Below are 13,726 nucleotides of genomic sequence, written 5' to 3'. Positions count from 1 at the left end.
TGTCCGTCAAGCTGTTTTATCTTTGCTGTTTTTTCATAAATGAAACTAAAAAAATGTGGAAAAAAAGATGTGTGTTTGTGACAGGCTGCTGGTAACAAATAGCCTAAAGGTCCAGTTTAAACTGCTTCTTAGCTAAGTTTTCTGTTATGCGTCCCTGAGTTAGGAGCCTTTTTTCTGCCTGAATGATTCATAGGGGACTGAAAATGAGGGAAAAGCTGAAAATATTTGAGGGAAAGCTTTCAAAGACCTTTAGAAAGTTGTGATGTGTGATGTTTTTTGTTTTTAAATCACTGTGTGTGTTTAGAAGTGGCAGTGTGTGGAGGACGCCACGGGGAAGCTGCGACTCTTCAAATGTAAGAACGAAGGGGGAGGAGCTAAGAGTTTCCAAAGGGGCGTGGCTAACCGTCAGCGCCCACTCAGCATTAAGTCCCAGCTGTACATTCCTGACTCGGAAGAATGTGACTGCGACTTCCAAGACCTCAGACCTCTCAACCTGCGACCCTTCATGATGAGGCCGTTCAACAAGAAGTCTTTTTTCTCCAAGAAGAGTAAGTGTTGATGACTTGGTCCAGCAGGGGTCAGTTGTGAGTCACAAGTCCACTGCTTCCTTCACACCAGTTTAGCTTCAATGTTACAGGAGCTTCATCATATTTAAAGTGCTTTTTGCTAAAATGTCTTTAGAAAATGTAAATGAAAGCAAGCTGCTGCAGCCTGGGACACCGCTGCAGGTTTTTGATGCAGTTTGTGGTGTGATGCTGCCCTCTGGTGTCTGAGAAGAGCGCTGCACCACACCTCTTCCTGTGTGGAGTGTTAGGAGCTGTGAGGATTGAACATTGTCTTTTTTTGACTTATGATATTTTCTGTTTATTCATCAGAGATGAAAACTCTGAAGAGTTATTCAAAGAACCGTTACAGCCGCTCCCTGTTCATGATGAATGATTACCCCGGTAACCACAGCACGGTGGCTGGTCAGTCAAAAAGAGATGGCCCTGAGGATGAGTTCAGTGGAATGGGAGGAGTCCCCAACGCAGCCGTTCCATCCAACTCCATTAAAGTAACTCACAGGTCAGATGTTTTCACTTTCTTCTGTTTTTAAGAGAACTTTTTCAGCTCCTCTGGAAATCAATAGAAAGGAGAAAGAAAGCAAGAGGATCTCTTGTGTTTGAGAATAGAAACTCTCCAGAGAGAGATGAAGGCTGAGACGTTGATGCTGATGCTGCAGCCTTGATTTGCTTACAGGACGTTTAAAGAGCTCATCTGTAGTTCCATTGAAAATTAAAGCATAAAAACACTACAAGAACCAGAACAAACCTCAGAGTAGATAATGATGATGCTGCTTCAGGACCTCCAAGGAAAAGATGTCACTTTGACAGTAGCATAGGTCTCTCCAAAACTCTACTCTAATATTTCCCTGGACTCACTGGCTCCCAATATTCTGGAGCCTCATTTATAAAATTGTGCGTAGGATCCTTACTAAAAGTGTACGTGTGTCCAAAACCCACAGTTTGCGTGCGCCAAAAAAATTCAGATTCATAAAACCAGGCGTGTGCACAGATGGAAGCAATTTTCCCTTTTAACTTTTAACTTCCTGAAAGTTTGCGCACGTGAAATTGGCTCGTATCCCGCATCCTAAACACCACATTTTACCATAAATGGTCACTTCAAAATACCTTATGTATGTAAATAAGCCAGCTGATCTGTGGCATTTTAAGCTTAATCATGGCAACCGAGAAGACAAGAAAATACAGTTTCAAAGAGACTGAAGTCGAGGGGAGGCTCACAAAAACATTTAATTCGGGGGGGTCACAGTAATCACAAATAAACGAAAGGCTGCAGGGATGACCTGCCCGATCACAAGTGTGCCGCGGGCGCTTGGCACACCTGGAAGTGGCCGAGTTTACGTGACACCTTCATGCAGGCTTGCACCCCACCGAAGTTCTTTGTGTCTGGGAGGGGCCTATGCATCAGGGTCCTCATGGTGAGGGGAAGGGAGGCCAGGTGGAAGAGGAATGCTATTTCTCATTGAGACCTTATGCAGGACAGTACATGCCATGATTATTCTACACCTTTTGGGATGGTACAGCAGTCTGCCTCCTGATTTATCCAAACACCTCCACCAGATTTGAGGAGGCCGATGGCTTGCTCCACAATAGCGTGAACAAGGACCACATTAGTGCACCACCTCTCTGCTATGCGGGTTTCTAAGTGAGGAGCCAAAGCCGCAGGGGGTGACCGATGTCACCTGCAAGTTATACCAAAAGAATTATTATGAATCTGGTTTTAATTGACTGCCTGCAGTCTGCTGTGAATCAGGATGTATGGGTCAGTGTTGACCCAGGCTACCGGGCCACTAAATTTGTCAAAACCATGTATGAGTCACAAATAACTTGTACATTGATCGAATGCACATTTATACGGTTCACATGGGCAAATTCTTTCTCACTCCGACCCTTATAGCAATGTGGAAGTTTTTGTTGTTTGTTTTATGTTGCATTTTAGAAAGATTTTTTTAGTTTTTTGTGTTTGTAGAGCAGCTCAGCTCTAATCACAATCATCTGAGCAGCACAGATGTGACAGCTCAGATGGCTGCTGTAACATTAGCAGTAAATGATAAAATAACCACCTTTTATCATCCACCACATTCAGGAAAAACACGTGAATCGAGCTGCATTGTCAGGAAATAAATGTCAGCTTCTGCTCAGGTTTAATATAATCTACTGTTGCTAGAGTGTTTTATATAACGGTGCTGATGCTGGTGTTAATATCTTCCTGCAGATGCTCCATTCTCTCCAACGCCACTGTGAAGTGCGACACAAGAGTTTATCAGTCTCTGCAGGCCTGGAAGGACCACAAGCTGCACATCGACCACGAGGTAACACCCGCTGCTGTTGTGGAGAACTCACAGTCTGAGTCCAAAAGGCAGGTCTGGTGTGAATGAAACATAGAAGGCTGCAGACGAGACGACAGTTTCTGGCTGGAGAGATGGTCTCATTAACACTTGAAGCAGTTTGCTAGTGACAGACTAAATGTCAGACCAATGAGATTCAAAGCAAAAGGTTGGATATCCAACATGTCAGGAGGTCTCTGCTGTTTGATGCCTGTTAAAGCAACGTCATCCTGCTGAACCTGTGTGGTGAACATGGTTCGACGTCTGGGATGTGTCTGTAACGTATTCTGATTGACAGATCAGTTCAGATGAAACACAAACAGAGATGAGTTCGTTTTACTGAAGCAAACTGAATATATCTTTCTGACTTAATATCTGACTACAGTTTGTATGATAACGTTACTACACATGTGGAAATGTACACGTATGAACATTTTAAATAATTTGTAGATCTTGAAAGTTTACTCTGATCATAATGTGAAATACTATATTTTTCTGTTCCGGATACCTGGGATTAAATGTGAGATTTTGTAGACCCATTTTGATTTGTAAATTATAATGCAAGTATGTCTGTGTGTGTGTGTGTATAAATATAAAGGATAGAAGGATAGTTCATTTGATGTAAACATTTTCGTAATGTACTTCTTCTTTGCACTAAAATAAAGGGAGAATTTTTGAGTTGTTATTTATGGTTAATGTGCTGGTATTTTACTGGCCCAGTCCATTAGAGATCAAATTGTCCTGTATGTGGTTCCTGGACTAAGACACCCCTGCCGTAAACATAGCAGGTGAAAAATGAGGCAGATATTGTTGGTGATCCTGAGCTCTCCATCATTGCATCTCTCCACAATGTAGTTACTCCTGGTTGGTTTAATGCCCTCAGACCTCCAGGATACTGCTGGTATGTTGCCAGGTCTGCATCGGTCACACATTTCAACTTCCTTTATCACTAAGTGAATCCAGGATTTCTTGTTCTGACTCGCCTTTGTACCCAGAATCCCACTGAGTCATGGATATGTGAGCTAGATTAAAAATCATGAATAGAAATTTGATGAAAAACAAAACAATTAGAAACTTGAAATAAATAAATAAAGCAGGGTTAGAGTATGTTTAAAGTTTGTTTGTTAGTGAAGAAGCTGTTTGCAGCATCACATGTCTAAATGTCTTCTGTCTGTCAGATTGAGACCCTGCAGACCAAGATAAAGAACCTGAGAGAGGTCAGAGGTCACCTAAAGAAGGCCCGCCCCCTCAAGTGTGACTGCAACAAATATCTGTAAGTTCTATCTCAACACCACTGAAACACACTTATCTGTGGGCTCACACCTCATCTGGTGTGTGTGTGTGTGTGTGTGTGTGTGTGTGTGTGTGTGTGTGTGTGTGTGTGTGTGTGTGTGTGTGTGTGTGTGTGTGTGTGTGTGTTTTCAGGTACAAATCCAAGCTGAAGAACAAATTCAGGTACAGAGGAGGAGGTCTTCATCCCTTTAGGTGAGACAGAGACGTCTGTGGTTCTCTATCACCTGAGTCATCACCTTCAAACCTCTTCCTGTGTGTGTTTGAGTAGGAAGGGTGGGGCTCGAGACAAGAAGGCGTGGCTACAGAAGGAGCAGAAGAGGAGAAAGAAGATGAGGAAGATGATCAAGAGGATCAAAAACAACGACACATGTTCAATGCCTGGACTCACCTGCTTTACGCATGACAACCAGCACTGGCACACGGCACCCTTCTGGACATGTATGACATACACACGCACACATTTTAACGTCAACCAGAAGTATGTTCAGATCACTTAGCGTTATTAGCAATACGATCTAACAAGGAGGCATTGCACTTTTCATCCATAAACACACTGGAGCAACATGCTCACCAGTAGATGATGGACAGGAGCATGTGGCTGGTTAACCCTTAAAACTCCAAACCATTCATTGTTATTTTTGGTCCACCTGTTCTTTTTGTTTTAGTTTTTTCATATATATATATATATATATATATATATATATATATATATATATAAATAACTGCAACCCCAACATCCAGAGACATTTTTTCAGGCCGGCCTCAGTGGTCAGATTGTAAGGCTAAAGTAAATGTATCAATAGATAAAGCAACATAAACCAGAACAAGAAAACAGAATTTATTTCGAGCAGAACTTTGTAGAACTAACACACAGATCAGCAGCGTCCAGCCTTTTCTCATCTGCACATCATTCTCTCAAGTCTTGGCTTTCAGGAGAAAAAATATTGGCATTGAAACAAACACACAACAGAAACTATTTACATATTTACATCTTTTCTTCCAGCTTTTTCTATTTACAATTATTTATGCTACTGTTTACCTAATAAACTATTTACCTAAGTTTGGGATCAATATGATGAACTCCACAAGTTTAGATGTTTGCTTGTGGGTGAAGACTTTCAGGTCAGAGCTATGATGATGGTGGCTGATGGCTGGATAATATGAGAATTAAAAACATACATTGTTGTGTTTGTATGTATGACAGTGGGCTCGTTCTGCGCCTGCACCAGCGCCAACAACAACACATATTGGTGTCTGAGGACCATCAATGAGACCCACAACTTTCTGTTCTGTGAGTTTGCCACCGGGTTCCTGGAATACTTCGACCTCAGCACAGATCCGTACCAGGTACACAAACACATGTCACAAGAACAAACAAAGACCCTGCATTACAGCATTTTAAAATTTCTCCTTCAAGAAATCTGGAAGTTTATCAAAGCAAACAAATCTAACTTGTTCACCTTAGTCTGGATGCTGTGAAGTAGTAAATTTGCTGCCCCAGTTTATTGTTGATTTAAATTACTGAACGTGCACGTTTCTAATGTTTACTTTGAATTCCAGCTGTTTGGACTTTGATAGTTTTCTGTGTCTCTGCAGCTGATAAACGCCGTCAGCTCGTTAGATCGGACCGTTCTCAATCAGCTCCATGTCCAGCTGATGGAGCTCCGAGGGTGCAGAGGACACAAGCAGTGCAATCCACGCACACGCTCCGTGGAGATGGGTACGACACATGCACACCTTCACCTGTCTTGTGTTCGATCCTTCAATCTCTCCTTCATTTACTCAGACTCATATGTGCTGCAGATTGTCTGATCTGAGAAGTTTTTTTTTGTTGTTGGTTTTCCAGTAGAAATGATTGTTTATTTAAGATGTTACCAGCACCAGGTGCAAACATTGTTCCCCAATGAGAGATTTTCCTCCTGGTTTTAATCTTGAAAATGGGGGACATGCTGTATATTGTACTTAAAGTTGGACTTCTTGACGTATGGTTGTCACTGTGGGACACTTGAGTCCTCAGTTCTGTTTCTCCCCACAGAAATGACTATCTTGGTTGTTAGAGAAGGTCCTGATTTTGTGTAGGTTGAATATTCCTGAGAAACATTTTTTTTTTAAACTTTTATTTAACCCATGTGAGTCATTTTAATATACCCATCCAGGTAATTCTCTCCCAATAACTGCTATAAAACATGACAGAATATTTTTTCCACTTTTTTTTCTCACACCTTTCAGTCAACTTTAGTCCTCATGAAAACTACCAAATAATATTTGTGATTATTTTAACCCTTTTAACAAAAAAAGTGGAAAAAATATTCCAAAGTTCTTCAAGAAAAATACTTATTTCTTTCAAAATTTTTTATTTTTTTTTTATTTAACCTTTATTTAACCAGGAAGTCCCATTGAGAGTCAGAATCTCTTTTACAAGAGAGACCTGGCCAAGGTAGCAGCCAAATACAGTTTACAAATACACAAAAATTAAGCAAAATAAACACATTAAGATTTAGAAAATAATTAAAAAAAATAATCCCATATGGGGTAGCACTACCAAAATGGTGATCAAAAATTGAGGGAAAATGACCTGAATGGACAAAAAAGTCCATGATGACCTACAAAGGTTAACCAGGCAAGACAGGTTAGGAACAAATTCTTATTTACAACTGCAGCCTGGCAATAGGCAAGCTCTTTAGATTTAATTTAAAACAAAGATAATCAAAGCACCAGACATTAACCTTATTTAATCTGGTAGTCACATCAACATCAATAAATTAGACCTGAGATTATGAAACACACAGCATGGATGCAGCTGAGTGTCAGAAGAGTCATACATACATCACTGAAAGAGGCTCAGGACTGTCGCAGTTACCACAAATTTACAAGACCTGCTTACTGATGGCCACTGCAGGGGATGTTAAACAACAGCAAAAATGGTCACAATTCACTTTGGATTTGCAGAGGTTTGATAAAAGCTCCAGAATAACAAGAAGCAGACAGCAACACTTGCTTTCTGGACACTGGATAGATGGTCTCTCCTGCCCTAATCCATTAGCGACGTTTCTCAGCCCCCTGGCTCTAGTCAACCACCCTCATGTCCTGCAAACAGGCGGGGTGCCATGGTTATAATGGTGCCCCTCATGAGCCTTCTGGGTCCTTGTTCGAGGACTCTAAATCCCAGTCCTCCTCTTTGGACCCTATTATGTGTGCATTTTTGTCCTGGCTGACCACCACATCCTTCAGAATAACCAAGACCTAGAGTCATTCATTTCAAATTTTTAAAAATAGGTTTCCATCATTTTCATAGATATATTTTCACAAGTATATCTGAGTGTCATCTGCATAGAAACAGACATTTATGCCATGCAGCATAGGTGCTGCCCAGTGGAATCATATACTAAATATACCATGTGAATAGTATGGATTCAAACACAGAACCCTATGAAACTTCAGAAAAAACTGATGTTGGTCAATATGTTTACAGCTAAAAAGATGTTTGTGTGTATTAATATGTTACACCAAAATGTAAAGGCTTATAAAGTCATGATGAAATTCCAATTATAATCCAGATCCTCAAAGGAATGAGGGAACGGTGCAGAGGAAACACTCAGTATCTTAAAATGTCTTCCTCACCTCTTAGTGCACCAAGGTGGCCTTCTTCATCTGAAGTTATCATGTAACCAGATAAATTTTTTTCCAAGGAGGACTGACGACACCAAAATGAAAAGATTAAAAAAAGACTAATATAATCACGAGTTGCCTCTGCTCACTGACCAATCAGATTGTTTTTCCAGCAGGAGGGCGCTCACATGGCAGCTTTGATGACTACAGGTACACACCTAAACACACACACACACGTTTTCCTGCTCTGAATGTGGCATGTTCTCCTGATGGAGCTGATGGCTGCTGCTGGTGGTGCAGAGAGGGTGTATGCAGGCCTGTCTGTCTGTAACACAGTGTGTGTTTGTTGTATCAGGCTGTTTGAGAGGAGGAAGTGGCCGAGAGTCAAGAAACCCTCATCATCTCGAACCCTGTGAGTCTTCCTTTGTGTTTTCCTATTCGTCTGGCCTGCATGCTGCTTCCTACCTGAACACTTGATCCATCTGTGTGTCTAACAAATACATTTACAAATACTTACAGACCCAGAGTTTTTCATTTAGCTTCCTACTGTGATGTCACTGAATGTTGAATCAGGGTTCAGGAAAACTGTGAATTAATGCTGTTTCCATTCACAACTGCTGAATATTTGGACAAACAGCAAAGGAACAAATTTTCTGTCTTTTAAATGACTGCAAAAGAAACAGATCAAATGAAAGTATTTCCAACCTGAATTCCAAGAAGTTGGGAAACTGTGTGAATCATAAATAAAAACCGGGTGTAATGGTTTACAGATCTCATCAACTCATATTTTGTTTGTAATGGAACATAAGATCTTACTCTGAGCCCTTCCTGGATCACCGAGCTTCTCATCCAATCCTTAAGGAAGAGCCCCGCCACCCTGCGGAGAAAACTCATTTCGGATGCTTGTATTTGCGATCTTGTTCTTTCAGTAACTACCCACAACTTGTGACCATAGGTGAGGGTAGGAACACAGTACGACCGGCTGCAGCTGGCCGCCTCAACAATAGAGGCATGGTACACAGCCCACTCGGACTCAGTGTCCCCCACCTCACCCAGGACATGGTTGAAGTTCCGCAGGAGATGGCAGTTGAAACTCTTTCTGAAAGAGGACTCCGCCAGACGTTTCTAGCAGACCCTCACAACACGCTTGGGTCTGCCAGGCCTGACCGGCATCCTCCACCATCTGAGCCAACTCACCACCAGGTGGTGATCAGTTGACAGCTCCGCGCCTCTCTTCACCCGTGTGTCCAAGACATGCGGCCGCAAGTCCGACGGAACCGCTCAACCTCCCGGACTAGCTAAGGCTTCTTCCCCACCAGAGAGGTGACATTTCACGTCCTTCTGCAGCCAAGGATCAGACCACCAGTGTCCCCTCTTCTGGCAGCTGCCCAGCTCACACTGCACCCGACCTTTATGGCCCTCCTGCAGGTGGTGAGCCCATGTCACCCTTTCGGGCTGAGTCCGACCAAACCCCATGAGCAAAGGCCCGGCCACCAAACGCTCGCCTCCATGCCCCAACTACAGGCCTGGCTGTTTTTTTTTTTTGTTTTTTTTGTGGTGTGTTGTATTATTTTATTTTGTTTTGCTTTGTTTTTTTTGTAGAGTAATTTCTGTGTCCAGTAAGTGTTGAGGGGCAGTTCAGAGTTCAGTGTTTCTGGGGGCAGAGGGAGGGGGTGGCAGGGAGGGGAGAGAGTTCAGCTTTCTGACGACCTGGTGGGTGAAGCTGGTCAAAAGTCTGCTAGAGCATCCAGTAGAGGATCCAGTACCTTCTTCCAGAAGGCAGAAGGGTGAATAGGCTGTGCAAAGAGTGTCTGGAGTCCCTCACAATGCTGACTGCTTTGCGGATGAGGTGGGTGTTCTAAATGTCCAGAAGAGGGGGGAAGTCTGACACCAGTGATCTTCCCTGCTGTGTTCACTTTGTGCTGCAGTGTTTTTGTGTTCTGCGCTGCTCCTGAACCACACAGTGACACAGCTGGTCTGGATGCTCAGTAAAAGGTGCACATGATGGGTGGGGGGGCTCTCACTCTCTTCGGTCTGCAGAGGAACTAGAGGTGCCGCTGGGCTTTCTTCGCCAGGTCTTCACAGATGTGCAGCCCCAGGAACTTGGTGCTGCTCACTTTCTCCACAGCAGCACCATTGATGGTCAGTTGGGGGGTGTTTGATATGGCCTCTTCTGAAGCCCAGAACAATCTCCTTTGTCTTGTCCACATATAAAAGGAGATTATTATTGCTGCACCACATGGACAGATGGCTGACCTCCTTCCTGTAATTTTTCTCATCATTGTTTGAGATGAGACCCACCACAGTTGTATCATCTATTTGGTTGGTGTTGAATGTCAGTAGGGTGAAGAGCAGGGGACTGAGCACACATCCCTGCGAGGCTGAGCATACCTGCTCTGTGTGATGGTGCTCGAGGTGTTATTGCCGACTCATACTGCTTGTGGCCTGTCACTGAGGAAGCAGCAGGTTGCACAGTGAGGTGTTGAGTTCTAGCTGGTCCAATTTGGTTATTTGGTGTTGTAGGATGATAGTGTTGAGTGCTGAACTGTTTAGTCTATGAGTCTATGAACAGCATTTGTACATATGATTCCTTAGTGTCCAGGTGGGTGAGAGCAGAGTGGAGAGCAGCAGAGATTGCTTCCTCGGTAAACTGGTTAACTTGATATGCAAACTGGAATGGGTCCAAGGTGGAGGGGAGGGTGAATTTGATATGATACATGACTAGCTGTTCAAAGCACTTCATGATGATTGGGGTGAGTGCGATAGGGCGGTAGTCATTAAACCAGGTGGGAATATACACTGTGTGCAGAATTATTAGGCAAATGAGTATTTTGATCACATCATCCTCTTTATGCATGTTGTTCTACTCCAACCGGTACAGGCTTGAAAGCCTACTATCAATTAAGCATATCAGGTGATGTGCATCTCTGTAATGAGAAGGGGTGTGGTCTAATGACATCAACACCCTATATAAGGTGTGCATAATTATTAGGCAACTTCCTTCCTTCAAATAGTGAGATGTCTTGCAGAGGGATGCAGCACTCTTAAAATTGCCAAGCTTTTGAGGCGTGATCATGGAACAATCAAGCGTTTCATTCAAAATAGTCAACAGGGTCGCAAGAAGCGTGTTGAAAAAACAAGGCGCAAAATAACTGCCCATGAACTGAGGAAAATCAAGTGTGAAGCTGCCAAGATGCCGTTGGCCACCAGTTTTGCCATATTTCAGAGCTGCAACATCACTGGAGTGCCAAGAAGCACAAGGTGTGCAATACTCAGGGACATGGCCAAGGTAAGGAAGGCTGAAAAATGACCACCACTGAACAAGACACACAAGATAAAACGTCAAGACTGGGACAAGAAATATCATAAGACTGATTTTTCTAAGGTTTTATAGACTGATGAAATGAGAGCGAGTCTTGATGGGCCAGATGGATGGGCCCGTGGCTGGATCAGTACAGGGGCAGAGAGCTCCACTCTGACTCAGACCCCAGCAAGGTGGAGGTGGGATACTGGTATGGGCTGGTATCATCAAAGATGAGCTTGTGGGACCTTTTCGGGTTGAGGATGGAGTCAAGCTCAACTCCCAGTCCTACTGCCAGTTTCTGGAAGACACCTTCTCCAAGCAGTGGTACAGGAAGAAGTCAGCATCGTTCAAGAAAAACATGATTTTCATGCAGGACAATGCTCCATCACACGCATCCAAGTACTCCACTGCGTGGCTGGCCAGAAAAGGTCTAAAGAAGAAAAATTAATGACATGGCCTCCTTGTTCACCTGATCTTAACCCCATAGAGAACCTGTGGTCCCTCATCAAATGTGAGATCTACAGGGAGGGAAAACAGTACACCTCTCTGAACAGTGTCTGGGAGGCTGTGGTTGCTGCTGCACGCAATGTTGATCGTGAACAGATCAAGACACTGACAGAATCTATGGATGGCAGGCTTTTGAGTGTCCTCGCAAAGAAAGGTGGTTATATTGGTCACTGATTTGTTTTTGTTTTGTTTTTGAATGCCAGAAATGTATATTTGTAAATTTTGAGTTGTTATATTGGTTTCCCTGGTGAAAATAAATAAGTGAAATGGGTATATATTTGGTTTTTGTTAGGTTGCCTAATAATTATGCACAGTAATAGTCACCTGCGCACACAGAAATATCCTCCTAAGATACTAAAACTAAAAAAGCCCCACTCCAACTTCCAAAAATATTCAGCTTTGATATTTATGAGTCTTTTGTGTTCATTGCCAACTTAGTTGTTGTTCTATAATAAAATTAATCCTCAAAAATACAACTTGCCTAATAATTCTGCACACCCTGTATATAACATTTTTAATCAGATTAATCACAGCTTTCAAATTGATCATGAATAATCACCATTCGTGACTATGCCTAAGAATCGCAGGAAGCAGCTGCTGCACAGAGAGGACCAGAGAGCTGCTAGAGCAGACACGGTGCAAAACGCAGGATAAGTTTAAAAGATGGCATGACAAGCCCCATACATCCGTCCTTTCTCTCTTTTGACGGCAGGAAATGGAGAGAGGAGATTAGAAAAGATGAGTAGGCTGGCTCTATCGATAGATTTAAGAATAAAATCAACATTAATGGAGCAACCCATAAACGTTGCCTCCGTGGAGAATGAGGGTTTTTAACACACACCCTTCCTGGTGAGAGGCTTCCACACCTGCACTTTTTTTTTAAGTTATCCTGCATTTTGCACCAACCTGTCCACTCTAGCAGCTCTCTGGTTGTCTCTGTGCAACAGCTGCTTCCTCCCTCTCCTTGCACGTTGTTCCGTGAATAATAATGGCTGTCAGTGATCAGCTGATCGGCTTTTTTTCTTGTTGCGTTTGTTTATGGTAGTTGGCAGGGCCCTTCTCTATCGCAGTAGTTGGCTGGTGGTAGACAGCGTTTATGATACAGCTTACACTTTAATGATAAAGGGAAAAACATGTTTTTATCCAGATCATTAGTTTTATCAATTTTTTCATCAATGTTGGCTGTTTAACTGCAGTCGTCACATCTGATGATTTATGACAGAAATTTTCACCATGGAGATGGTTGGTGAGATGATGATATATGAATTCTAAATGATGATCTAGAACATGGTAGAGATGGTTTAGAACAACATTTAAAAGTACATTACATGCTGCATTTACTGACCCTTGGACATCTGATGTTTCCCCAAGGGAAGGTCAGTTAACGCTAAATATTTGTAGCACTGGCTCTTTCTGTTGATCCAATACAGTAAAAACGGGCTAATTTTAGGCGTATTCGCAAATGGTGATTAATCATGATTAATTTGAAAGTTGTGATTAATCTGATTCAAAATTTAAATAATTTATATATATATCTATCTATAGATATAGATAGATAGATATATGTGTGTGTGTGTGTGTGTGTGTGTGTAAAAACTTGTATCTCATTATTAATATTGATTTTAATCACATAATAAAATTTGCCCCAAAAAATATTTTTTATTTAAATGTATTTTAGTGGACGAGTAGATCAAATAATAGACACAGCCATTAATATTGTGAACTCAAGCTCTAGTAATGTGTGGAAAATGCATTTATTGTCATTTTATAATTCAAAACGGTAGAAAATTAATTAGAAAATATCCATGGCTAAAAATTAACAGACCTTAAGTTATAAGGTTTAAGTGTCATTTTAAGTACTCTAACCAACAGTTTCGGCTGTTCTCTGATTAAGAGCATACAACATGTTACAGTACTCTTAATTTTTTAAATGTTTTTGTCCACACATTGAACATCTCCTGCTCTGGAGATGGAGCTGGGAATTGAGACTGTTGGAGGACTGAGGCTGCTGAGTGCTTTTGGACGGGGGAAAGGCGTACGGCAGCACCACGGCTCATTGAGAAGAGTAAATGGTACATGCGTTCACATCAGTCTCCAAAAGTCTCCAATATCACCAGAAGAAGTCT

The 13,726-nt window shown here is 42.2% G+C and overlaps 1 protein-coding gene across 11 annotated transcripts in view; it reads left to right on the top strand.

Annotated features, from left to right (window-relative positions):
• LOC121651923 (extracellular sulfatase Sulf-2-like) overlaps positions 1 to 13,726 on the top strand; it is a 126,890-nt gene that overhangs the window by 109,295 nt on the left and 3,869 nt on the right. For 7 of the 11 annotated variants that reach the window (XM_042004385.1, XM_042004381.1, XM_042004382.1 and 4 more), the window contains 10 exons: positions 305 to 548; positions 876 to 1,065; positions 2,776 to 2,872; positions 4,066 to 4,160; positions 4,313 to 4,372; positions 4,449 to 4,618; positions 5,385 to 5,527; positions 5,777 to 5,900; positions 7,963 to 7,999; positions 8,145 to 8,201. In XM_042004385.1, coding sequence (XP_041860319.1) covers positions 305 to 548; positions 876 to 1,065; positions 2,776 to 2,872; positions 4,066 to 4,160; positions 4,313 to 4,372; positions 4,449 to 4,618; positions 5,385 to 5,527; positions 5,777 to 5,900; positions 7,963 to 7,999; positions 8,145 to 8,201 — 1,217 coding nt within the window. The remainder of the gene's footprint in view (positions 1 to 304; positions 549 to 875; positions 1,066 to 2,775; positions 2,873 to 4,065; positions 4,161 to 4,312; positions 4,373 to 4,448; positions 4,619 to 5,384; positions 5,528 to 5,776; positions 5,901 to 7,962; positions 8,000 to 8,144; positions 8,202 to 13,726) is intronic. The other 4 variants (XM_042004389.1, XM_042004388.1, XM_042004391.1 and 1 more) reach the window with 4 other exon arrangements.

Source organism: Melanotaenia boesemani, chromosome 13 (assembly GCF_017639745.1).
Source record: "Melanotaenia boesemani isolate fMelBoe1 chromosome 13, fMelBoe1.pri, whole genome shotgun sequence".
NCBI classification, from domain to species: Eukaryota; Metazoa; Chordata; class Actinopteri; order Atheriniformes; family Melanotaeniidae; genus Melanotaenia; species Melanotaenia boesemani.
This window is presented reverse-complemented; position numbering and strand designations above follow the sequence as displayed.